The 13,052-nt window shown below is 40.5% G+C and overlaps 1 protein-coding gene across 1 annotated transcript in view; it reads right to left on the minus strand.

Moving 5' to 3' along the window:
* ACAD9 (acyl-CoA dehydrogenase family member 9) overlaps window positions 1-13,052 on the minus strand; it is a 59,082-nt gene that overhangs the window by 24,961 nt on the left and 21,069 nt on the right. The window contains exon 3 of the mRNA XM_082849080.1: window positions 894-995. Within this exon, the coding sequence (XP_082705206.1) occupies window positions 894-995 (102 nt within the window). The remainder of the gene's footprint in view (window positions 1-893; window positions 996-13,052) is intronic.

A 13,052-nucleotide genomic window follows, 5' to 3' on the forward strand; every position in this document is an offset into this window, starting at 1 on the left:
GCTCATGAAGCCGGAAGCCGCCTCAGCCTGGGCTCGGCGGGAGGGCTCAGAGAGCAGGGGGTGCGGGGTGAAGGCCACACGTCTTCGTCAAAAGATCCCGAGAGTGAAAATACAAGGACGTGCGTCCGTGCCAGTGCTCGCAAGGGACTGTGTTTTGTCCCTGCTCCTCCCTCACACACTCCGTGCCTGTCCCCTCGCTCCCACAGAACTGAGAGGACCACCCCTGTATCAGGCAGGAGACACACAAGCTGCACGACGGGCTCAGTCTAACAGGGCACAGCCACCGGGCGGGGATCCTGGGGGGAAGGCAGGGCCTTCCACTGTAAACCTCCAACAGAAACAAGCACGGCCCAGAGGACAACGGGCCTGCTCGCAAGCTCCCGAGACCAGGGCTCCACCTCCCCGAGGAGGCCTGCGCCCCACAGCCGTGCACCCACCCCTTTGGCCGCTGGGCCCTGGCCCCTGGGCGCGCAGCGTGTGGCCTTCCCTACGCACAAAAGCATTTGCGGGCCTGGGGCAGCTCCTCTGCCAGAGAGATCACAGGGCTTCACAGTGGAGACCACGCTGCACCGGCCTGAGCTGGCCGGAGGTGATACCCACCCCTCCTCCCCCACCCAAGGGACCCAGAGAGCACAGACATCCTGCAGAGTCCCTCCCCACCTCCGAGGAGGAAGGCAGGGAACTGGATAGCTCTTCCTGCTGAAAAGCCTCTTGGGCCACACACTCACCAGCCAGCCACCCTGGATTTAACCCACAAAGGGACGTTTTACAGCCTGACCTTGGACTTCGTGCATTTTCAAAGGCCACCTTTCTGGAACAGAACCCTTTTTTGGACAAATACGGAGGGTTTTCTTAAAAGCCAAACTGGTTGGGTGGTGGTTTCCTTTACTTACCGTATTCTTCTGGGACTTGCATCCCAAAAAGCCCCAGGCTCTTCAGTTTCTCTAAAGTTTCATTTGGGATTTTTCCCTCTCGGTCAATTTTTTGAGAGTCCACTGCCAAGAGGAAATATTTTGATTAAACAAAATATAACCTATGTTTACACAAATAGAAGTAAACAGAACAACTGTTGTATGTTATACAATCCCAGCGTCAGAAACTTCAGACCTGGAAATTGTCTAGCCATGGTTATTCAGCATGTGTTCAATTTTACCTTATTCGCCCAGGAAGAATTGCATTTCAGAAAATTACCACTACCAGGTAATGTTCTGTTTCTTGATCTGGGTGTATTCATTGCGTAAAACTGCAGAAACTATACATTTATGAGACCTAAACTTTTCTGCAGGCATTTATTACTAAACTTGAATTTTTGTTTTATCACCTGTACCTTCTAGAAAATTAGACAATAAACACGCAGCTGCCAGCACTGCCCTAAAACGTTTGGCTACGTAGCCAGACTCCAGGCAGCTTCTGGACCCAGCTCCACCAGTGTTCAGAACCACACCCTTTCCCCAGAGTCCACGGGTTCTTGAGAACAGGTCAGTCTGTTTACCACCAACACACACAATCATCACAGCAAAACTCAACCATCACTGTGTTAGGTCTGCAGCAGCACTTTTATAAGAATCAGGTAAAAGTGTTTTCATCAGCTGCCAACAAGTTAAGCTTCATCACTATTATAACTTCATCACTATCATAAACCATAAAAGCAACCATAACCACGCTTATAGATTTTTATACATATGGGTCACTAATGAGAAATACAGGTTCCCCAAATGGAGTCCAAACCCTTGGTTGTTTTTTTTTTTTTTTTTGCGGTACGCGGGCCTTTCACTGATGTGGCCTCTCCCGTTGCGGAGCACAGGCTCCGGACGCGCAGGCCCAGCGGCCATGGCTCACAGGCCCAGCCGCTCCGCGGCATGTGGGATCTTCCCGGACCAGGGCACGAACCCGTGTCCCCTGCATCGGCAGGCAGACTCTCAACCACTGTGCCACCAGGGAAGCCCCAAACCCCTCACTTTTTACTTTTACAATTCTACTGACATATGTAATTGGCACACAATAAACTGCACATATTTAGAATAATTTTTTGAGTTCTGACATCTGTTCACCCATGAAACCATTCGCACAATCAACAAAAGCATTTCCTTTTCCACCGAAATTTCCTCATGTCCCTCTGTGATCAATCCTTCCCTTCACCTCCATCTCTAGGCAACCACTAATCTTTTCAGCTACAGATTGGTTTGCATTTTTTGAGTTTTTATATAAATGGAATCACAAGGTGTTTTTTTTTGATCTGGCCTAATTTGGCCTAATGATTTTGAAGTTCATCCATATTGTTGCAAGTATAAATACTTCATTCCTTTTTATTGTTCACTACCTACTGTATGGGTATAAAATTGTTTATCTATTCACCCCTTGAACGACATTTGGTTGGTTCCCAGTTTTTGGCCCTTAGAAATAAAGACCCTGTGAACATTCATATTCAAGTTTTGGTGCAACTACATGTTTTCATTTCACTTTGGAGCGCAGTGGCTGGGCTGTATGGTAGGGTATGTTCAACTCTGAAGAAACTGCCAGGATCTGGGAAGACTTCCTTCCCGCAAGACAGAGATACAGGGACTGGATTTATCTCGCTGCCTTAGAATACAGGATATTAGATACAAGGAGGAAGAGTCATGTGTTACTAGTAGCAAAGAATCAGTCCGAGACCATGCATTCTCAACAGGGCAACATCACCCCCAAGGGGGTGAAAACGGTTCTGGAGGAAGGGGAGCAAAAAAATATTTTTTTATATATAAAGCACAGCAACATGTATAATACATAAACAGATAATAATATAGTTGTGGCATTAAAATTTCACAGAGGGATGTGATTAGGGTAAAAAGATGTCTAAAAAGGCTCTGGGGGAAGAGAGAGCAGTAAAAAAAAGTTGAAAACAGTGCCCTACAGGCTTCCTCTGCTCCTTCTAACGACACTTAAAGGCAAGTCTCGAATGGGTCAAACTATTTCAAGTAACTTAATTGAGCCCTGGAACAAAGCTTAAGACCATACTACACACACACACACACACACACACACACACACACACACACACACACACACACACACACACACACACACACACACACACACACACACACACACACACACACACACACACACACACACACACCAAGAATGTAAACTCCACAATGACTGGCATCCAAGAGAAAACCACCAGGCACATGAAGAAGCAGGAAAATATGAGTGACAATGAGAAGAAAATCAATCAACTGAACATGACCTAGAAGTAACAAAGGTGCCAGTGGACAAGGGTATCACATGAGTTATTACAGGGGCTTCCCTAGTGGCGCAGTGGTTGAGAGTCCGCCTGCCAATGCAGGGGACGTGGGTTCGTGCCCTGGTCCAGGAAGATCCCACATGCCACAGAGCAACTAAGCCCGTGCACCACAACTACTGAGGTTGCGTGCCACAACTACCGAAGCCCGCGTGCCTAGAGCCCGTGCTCCACAGCAAGAGAAGCCACTGCAATGAGAAGCCTGTGCACCACAATGAAGAGTAGCCCCCACTCGCTGCAACTAGAGAAAGCCCACGCGCAGCAACGAAAACCCAACGCAGACAAAAATAAATTTATTTTAAAAAAAGTTATTATAACCAAATGCTCAAAAACATAGAAGAAAATATGAGCATATTAAGGAGAGACATGGAAAAATAAAAAGACACAAATCTAATTTCCAGAGATGAAACAATGCTTAAGATGAAAAACACTGGATCGGATTAACAGCAGACCAAATACCGGGGGGAAAAGATTAGTGAACATGAGACATAATAATAAAAGCTATACAAAATAAAATAGACAAAAAGACAACAACAGAGCGTCAGTGAGTCGTGGGACAACCTCAAGCAAATATATATATCTATATCTTTATATATGTATATCTTTTTTATAGATACGTATGCTTTATATATATATATAAAATCTCCAAAGGAGAGCAGGGAGGAAGGAGTGTGGGAATGTGGTATGGTTGGTGAAAAAACAATGTTTAAAGAAATAATGACCAAAATTTACCAAAGTTGATAAACACACAGATCCAAGAAGTTCAAAGGACCCTGAGAAAAATGTGAAGAAAACTACACTAATAGCAGTTTCTCTAAAACCACTTAAAAGCAGCCAGATACGAAGAAACACACATGAAAAAAAATGAATGTGGTAGCAGATGTCTCATCAGAAACAATGCTAAAACAGAAGAGACCGCTAAAAGAAAAATGTTGTCAACACAGTAATCTTTTCTGATGAAACAGACTTTCCAGATACATAAAAGCTGTAGATACTCACCCCTGCAAAGCTGCACCACAAGAAAACTGAAAAGAAGTCCCTCCCACAGAAGAATGATGGTACCAAGAGGAAGTCAATACATAAAATGGTAAATTTTATTCCATGTACATTTTATGACAGGAAGGAAGGAAGGAAGGAACTAAAGTATTGTAGGGTTTATAAAGAATGTAGAAATAAAATGTATGAAACAGAACATGGGCTGGGAAAGCAGAAATGTAAGGTTCTTACACCATACATGAAGTGGTATAATATTAGCCAAAAGCAGATTTTGATACATAGTATATGTTTACATACTATAAATTCTAAAGCAACCACTTATAAAACACAAGAGGCATAACTAATAAACCAACCAAAAAGATAAAATGGAATCATAAAAAATACTCCATTAATCCAAAAAGAGCAGGAAAAGAGGGAAAAAGATCAAAGATAATATGGGACAAATAAACAGCTAGATGCTAACGTTAAACCCAACTATATATATATCAATAATTACATTAAAATAATCATATATCAAAAACCAATTAAAAGGCACAGAATGGGGAAGGGTGAAATGGGTAAAGGAGATCAAGTGTATGGTGATAGATGGAAACTGAAGTTTTGGTGGAATGGCATAATATACACAGAAATAGGAATATAGTGTTGTACACAGGAAACTTACAATGTTACAGACCAACGTTACCTCAATAAAAAATAAATTAAAAAAAGGAGGGCTTCCCTGATGGCACAGTGGTTAAGAATCTGCCTGCCAATGTAGGGGACACGGGTTCGAGCCCTGGTCCGGGAATATCCTACATGCTGTGGAGCAACGAAGCCCGTGTGCTACAACTACTGAGCCTGCGCTCTACAGCCCATGAGCCAGAACTACTGAGCCCACGTGCCACAACTACTGAAGCGCACGTGCCTAGAGCCCATGCTCCACAACAAGAGAAGCCACCGCAATGAGAAGCCCGTGCACCACAACGAAGAGTAGCCCCTGCTCACTGCAACTAGAGAAAGCCCGCACCCAGCAACGAAGACCCAACGCGGCCAAAAATAAAAAAATTAAATTTATTAAAAAAAGAAAAAAGGAAAAAAGACTGTCAAATTGGATTAAAAAAATATTCAACTACGCTGCCCATAAGAAGTCACTTTTTCATTTTTATTTTAAACTTTTATTTTCACATAATTTTAGATTTAAAGAAAAGTCACAATAGTATAGGGTTCCCGTATACTCTTCATCCAACTTCTCCTAACAGAAGCTAATAGAACCATGGGGAAACTAGCAAAATTAAGAAATGGACATTCATACAATATTACTAAGTTACAGAATTAATTTGAATTTCATCAGTTTGTCCATTAATACCCTATTTCTTTCCTGGGATCCAATCCAGGATCCCAACTGTATTTAGCTGTCATGTCCCCTTAACATCCTCCAGAGTGAATCCAACAATACAAAAAAGGATAATATATCACAACCAAGGGGAACTATCCTGGGAATGTGTCGTTCAGTGTTCAAAACCCAGTCAATGTAATTTACTAGGTCAACAGAATAAACAGTAAAAAAAACATAATCATCTTCACAGATGCAAAAAAAACACTGGACACAATTTGATACAATTTATGATGAAAACACACGACAAGCTAGAAATAAAGGGAAACTTCCTTAACCTGGTACAGGGCACTCCAAAAAAATGTACAGCTAACTCATACTTAATGGTAAAAGACGATGTTTTCTCCCTAAAATCAGGCACAAGGCAAGGAAGTTGGCTCTGACCACTCCTATTCAACATACTAGAGATGTTAGCCATTGAATTAAACAAAGAAAAGAAAGGGAAACCAGGCTGGAAAGGAAGACAAGAAACTGCCCTCATCACCAACCACGTGACTGTCTATGTACTCATCCCTCTGGGATCGATCAAAAAAGTTGCAAGAGCTAATAGATGAGCTTAAGAAGGCTGTAGGATACAAGGTCAATATACAAAAACCAACTGTACTCACTGAAGAGGCTACATTAAGGGAACAACTAAACACATGAAAAAATGTTCAACATCATCGGGCATCAGGGAAATGCAAATTAAAACCACAATGAGCTAACACTCCACATCTAACAGAATGGCCAAAATTTTTTAAAGTTTTTTTTTTTAAAACAAAACCAGTGACAACACCAAATCCTGGCAAAAAAGGCAGAGAAACTGGATCACATACACTGCTATTGGGAACATAAAACGGTACAGCCAACACTTTGAAAATAATTAAACACAGAACTACCTCAGGACCCAACAACTGCACTCCTGGGCATTTATCCCAGAGAAAAGAAAATATGTTCACACAAAGCTTGTACGCAAATGTACACAGAAGTTTTATTCGTAAGAGCCTCAAAACTGGAAACCACCAAGATGTACTTCAACGTCAGAATAGTCAACAAATTGTGTTAACCCGTAACATGGAAACTACCGAACAATAAAAAAGAACAAACCATTGATACACAGCAACTTACAGGAGAATTATGCTGAGTAAAAAAGGCCAATCCCAAAGTTTATATACTGTATGGTTCCATTAATATAACATTTTTGAAATAACAAAATTATAAAAATGGAGAACAGACTAGTGGTTTCCAGAAGCTGGGGAGGAGAGGGCAAGAAGGGGCTAGGAACGCATGAGGGATTCTTGTGATGTAACTGTTCTGTACCATGATTGTGGTGCTTGTCACATGAATCTATATAGGACAAAATTACATAAGTACATACACAATCAGTAAACGTACAATTGGCAAAATCTGAATAAGGCTGATGTCAATTTCCTGGTTGTGATAACATTCTGTGGTTAGGCAAGACGTATTCCATAAAGCTATGCATTGGGGGAAACTGATTGGGTGAAGGGTATAACTGATCTCTGAATTATTTCTTACAACTGCATGTGAATCTACAATTATCTCAAACTAAATTTTTTTTAAAGCAAATAATGTCATCATGAAATGTTATCATATTACATACATATTAAATTTAATGGGTATAACCCTGAGGTTGAATTAAGAAATCCCCACGAAAACACCCACATCTGCTGAAGTTCAACTAAAATTGATTTTCAACAACAAAAACTATGACACAATGGGTGACATTTTTCTTTCATCTTGTTTAGTTCCTAAATCTCCTTTAAACGAGTGTGAATTTCTTTTATTAATGAAATATAGATTATGAAGAAAAATTTCAGAAATAGAAACAAGTATATACAGAAAAAAGTGAACTTCCATACCACTGTAAAAATAATGTGTAAAAAATCAACTGTATTACTATATGCAAACAACGAATAATCAGAAATTGGAATTTTAAAAAATACCATTTACGATAATGTCAAAGAATTTTAAATACTTAGGGATACATTTGACAAACCATCAAAAAAAACATTAAGGATCAGTTGAGAAACCATCAGAAACTTTTGTCAAAATTTGTCCAAGGTTGGGACTTCCCTGGAGGCGCAGTGGTTAAGAATCCGCCTACCAATGCAGGGGATACGGGTTTGATCCCTGGTCCGGGAAGATCCCACATGCCGCGGAGCAACTAAGCCTGTGCACCACAACTACTGAGCCTGCACTCTAGAGCCCACGTGCCACAACTACTGAAACCCACGCGCTGCAACTACTGAAGCCCACGTGCTCTAGGGCCTGCATGCTGCAACTACAGAGCCAGCATGCGGCAACTACTGAAGCCTATGCTCTGCAACAAGTGAAACCACCACAACGAGAAGCCTACGCACTGCAACGAAGAGTAGCCCCTGCTCACCGCAACTAGAGAAAGCCTGCACACAGCAACGAAGACCCAATGCAACCAAAAAAAAAAAAAAAAAAAGGAAAAAAAAATGTCCAAGGTCTATACACTGACCACGACACACAAAATGCTGCTGAGAGAATTATATAAGAATCAAATAAATGGGGAGATATCCCATGATCGTGCATTTGAAAATTCAGTATTGTTATAATCTCAATTCTCCCTCAAACTGATTTACAGATTTATTGTAACCCCAATCATAACACACAAAGGCCTTTTTGTTGAAGCTGAAAAGCTGATTCCCAAATTTATAAGCAAATGCATAGGACCTAGAGGAGCCAAACAACTTCAGAAAAGAACAAGGCTGCAGGACTAACACTTCTTGCTTTCAAGCCTGTTACAAAGCTCAGTAAAGAAGGCAACATAATATTTGCATCAAAATAGACAAACAGAACAGAGGATTCAGAAACAGACCCTCACATAAATGATTGATTTTTTTCCATTTTTTTATATTGTGGCAAAATACACATAAAATTTACTATCTTAGCCAGTTTTAAGTGTGCAATTCAGTAGTATTACGTACATTTACATTATGGTGCAACCATCACCACTACCCATCTCCAGAACTCTTTTCACCGTTCAAAACAGTTAACTCTGCCCTCATTACACAATAACTCCCCATTCCTCCTCCCCCCCACCCCCTGGCAACCACCATTCTATTACTTTGTCTCTATGGATTTGACTGCTCTCAGTATCAATACTTCATACAAGTGAAATCAATCAGTATTTGTCCTTTTCTGACCAGCTTATTTCACTTAGCATAATGTCCTCAAGGTTCATGTTGTAGCACTGGTCCAAATTTCCCTCCTTATCAAGGTTAAATAATATTCCATTGTATGCATATACATTTTGTTTACCCACTTATCTGTTAACCTGGTTGTGTCTTTGGATCTAAACTGAATCTCTTGTAGGCAAGATATAGCTGGATTATTTTTTAAATCTGGCAACTTCTGACTTTTGATGGAAGAGTTTAATCTATTTACTTTTAAAGTAATTAGTGATAAGGAAAGACTTCCGTCATTTTGTTATTTATATAGCTTTTTTGTCCATCTTTTTTTTTTTTTGCATTACTGTCTTCTTTTTACTTGATTTTTTGCAGTGAAACATTTCAATTCCTCTCTCATTTGCTTTCATGTATATTCTTTAGGTATTTTCTTTGTAGTTACCATGGGGATCACATTGAACATCTCAAAGTTGTAACACTCATGTGAATTTACACCAGCTTAACTTCAATAACATACTAAAATTCTGTTCCTTTAAAGGCTCCACATCCACCCTTTTCTTTTATTGTTGTTGTCACAAAATTACATCGTTATGCACCATGTCCAAAAACATAAATAATTGTTTCAAACGATTTTCAGTCTCTTAAATTATTACAGAGAACAAAATGTAGAGTTACAAAGTTACAGTGATACTAGCTTTTAGACTGATGTTTTTCTAAAAAATATATTAGACTCTTAAATCAAGTAGAAAACAAAAACTACAGTTATAAACCATTGTTACAATAATACTAGGTTTTATACCTGCCCATGTATTTACCTTCAATGAGATCTTTATTTCTTTACACAGACTTGAGTTACTGTCTAGTGTCCTGAGCATTTCTTGTAGGGCACAGCCAGTGGTAACAAACTCCCTCAGCTTTTATCTGGGAATGTCTTACTTTCTCCCTTACTTTTAAAGGACAGTTTGCCAGATATAGCATTCTTGGTTGAGAATGTTTTCCTTTTAGCACTTTGAATATATTGGCCCACTGCTTTCTGGCCTCCAAAATTTCTGATGAGAAATCTACTGAAAATCTCATTGAGAATTCCTTGTCTGTCGCTTCTCTCTTAACAGCTCTCAAGACTCTTTTGGTCTTTGTCTTCTGACAGTGTGATTATATAACGTGTCTTGGTGTAGGTCTCTATGATTCATCCTATTTGGAGTTTGCTTAGCTTCTTGTATGTTTATATTCACGTCTCACGAAATTTGAGAAGTTTTCAACCGATGCTTCTTCAAATAATCTCTCTTCTCTTTCTGAGACTCCCACAATATGTATGCATTTAACAGTGTTCCACAGGTCCCTCAAGTTCACTTTTCTTCAATCTTTTTTTTTCCCTGTGCTTCAGACTTGATTATTTTCCATTATCCTATCAGCAAGTTCACTGATTCTTCTGCCTTCTCAAATCTATCTTTGAATCTCTCTAGTGAACTCTTCCTTTCAGTCACTGTACTTTTCAGCTCCCAAATGTCATTTTGTTTTTCAGGTTTACTACCTCTTTATTGATATTTCCATTTTGTTCACACATTCTTCACTTCCTGCATGGCTTGTTAGTTAAGCATCTCTAAGATGGCTATTTTTAAGTCTTTGTCTAGTAGGGCCTCCATCGGGTCGTTTACAGGAAGAGTTTTTTATTGGTTCTTTTTTTTTTCTTTGAATGGGTCATACTTTTCTGCTCTGCTTTTGCTGAAAACTGGACATGTGAATTAATAATGTGGTAACTCTGGAAATCAGATTTTCCCTCTTCCCAGGGTTTGCTCCTTTTTCTTTTTTGGCCGTGCTGTGTGCCACGTGGGATCTCAGTTCTCTGACCAGGGATCAAACCTGCGCCCCCTGCAGTGGAAGCACAGAGTCTTAACTACTGGTCCACCAGGGAAATCCCCAGGGTTTGCTCTTTTTTCCTTAATCGAAACATATGTGACATATAACATTGTCTAAGTTCAAGGTGTACAACATGTTGATTTGATACATTTATATATTGCAATAGGACTGCCATCATAGTCTTAGCTAATACCTCTACTACATCACACAATTATCATTTCTTTTTGAGGCGGTAATAATTAAGATCTATTCTGCCAGCACATTTGATATTTATAGTACAGTGTTGTTGTCTATAATCACAATAATGTACATTAGATCTCCAGGACTCACTTATCTACTAGTTCCAAGTGTATACCCTTAAACAACACCTCTCCAATTCCCCCATTCCCCAGCCCCTAGTAATCGCATATTCAACTGTTTTAGGAGTTCAGTTTTAGATTCCACATATAAGTGATTATCACAATACTTGTCTTTCTCTGACTTATTACACTAAGCATAGTATCCTCAAGGTCCATCCATGTCGTTGCAAATGGCAAGACTTCCTTTCTCATAGATGAATAATATTCTATTTTACTTGCATATATGTTGGTATCTTACATCTTCTTTATCCATTCAACAACTGGAGAACACTTAGGTTGTTTCCATACCTTGGCTATTGTGAATAATGTTGCAATAAACATGGGAGTGCATATTATCTCTTTGGGTGTTTTCATTTTTTAAAATTAATTAATTAATTTATTTATTTTTGGCTGAATTTGTCTTCGTCGCTGCACACAGACTTTCACTAGTTGTGGCAAGTGGAAGCTACTCTTTGTTGCAATGCGTGGGCTTCTCACTGTGGTGGCTTCTCTCGTTGTGGAGCACGGGCTCTAGGCGCATGGGCTTCAGTAGTTGCGGCACACAGGCTCAGCAGTTGTGGTGCACAGGCTTAGTTGCTCCACGGCATGTGGGATCTTCCTGGACCAGGGATTGAACCCATGTCCCCTGCACTGGCAGGTGGATTCCTAACCACTGCACCATCAGGGAAGTCCCAGTGTTTTCATTTCTTTTGGGTATATACCAAGAAGTGAATTACTGGATATGGTATTTGATTTTAATTTTTAAAGGAGCCTCCACACTGTTTTCCATAGTGGCTGACAAATTTACAATCCCACCAACAGTGCCCAAGGGTTCCATTTTGCCACATCTTTATCAACATTTGTCATCTGTGGTCTTTTTGATGATAGTCATTCTAACAGGTGAGAGGTGTTATCTCATTGTGGTTTTGATTTGCATTTTCCTGTTTAGTGATATTGAGCACTTTTTTCATGTATCTGTTGGACATTTGTGTGTCTTCTCTAGAAAAATGTCTATTTAGTTCCTCTGCCCATCTTTTAAACTTTTTTTTTTTGCTATTGAGTTGCATGAGTTCTTTATATATTTTGGATATTAGTCCCCTATCCAATATACGCTTTGCAAATATTTTCTCCCATTTCTTAGGGTGCCTTTTCATTTTGTTGATTATTTCCTTTGCTGTGCAGAAGATTTTAGGTTTGATATTCCACATGTTGATTTCTATTTTTGTTGTTTGTGCTTTTGGGTTTTGTTTTGATTTTTAATTGTTGTAGGCTTTGTCTATGCCAAGGATCAGCCTGAGGTGTAAACTTAAGGTCTTTTCAGGTCTTTCCTGAGCCTGTCTCTTTCCCAGTTCATTTGCCGCCCATATATGCATTTGCTTTAGAAGGTCCTAGTATTCCATCTGGCTCCTGAAAAAACAAAAAGAGGGACTTCCCTGGCAGTCCAGTAGTTAAGACTCCACCCACCCACTGCAGGGGGCACAGGTTTGATCCTTGCCTTGGTTGGGGAACTAAGATCCCACATGCCACACGGCCAAAAAAAAAAAAAAAAAAACGCAAAAAGAAAATGAAGAGGAAAAAAGGCACTAGCCCTTTAAATCCCTTAGAAGTGACTTCTGCCAGAGGGGGAGGGGCCTGCAACACTGTAAGAAGCTGCAACACCATGGCCTCTGCCTCTTTGTCTGCACCTCTGATCAGAAGCAGCAATCAGCAACCAGCACAGATCCCTAATACCTGATGCACAGGGTCCGTTTTGCCCACTCTGGCTCCCACAAGCTGTGTACAGGCTGCTCCAGGAACAAGTGCATAGCAGCTTGCTTTGGGTCTGGGGGTGGGTAGCTGCTTCTGTGCTCAGAGCTGAAACTGATTGAAATTAACCACATTTTTGTCCAGGCACCCTGCCCCCCAATCCAGACTCCAGAGCTCCTCAACAGTTACAACAGACAGATTCTGCCAGTGCAATTGTTGTCTGGGGGGGAGACAGATTCCTGCTGCTACATACTCTGCCATCTTCCGGGAATCTTATGGTCAACTGGTTTTTGACAGAAGTATCA

Source organism: Leucopleurus acutus (assembly GCF_964270905.1).
Source record: "Leucopleurus acutus genome assembly, chromosome: 10".
In the NCBI taxonomy this organism is placed as follows: Eukaryota; Metazoa; Chordata; class Mammalia; order Artiodactyla; family Delphinidae; genus Leucopleurus; species Leucopleurus acutus.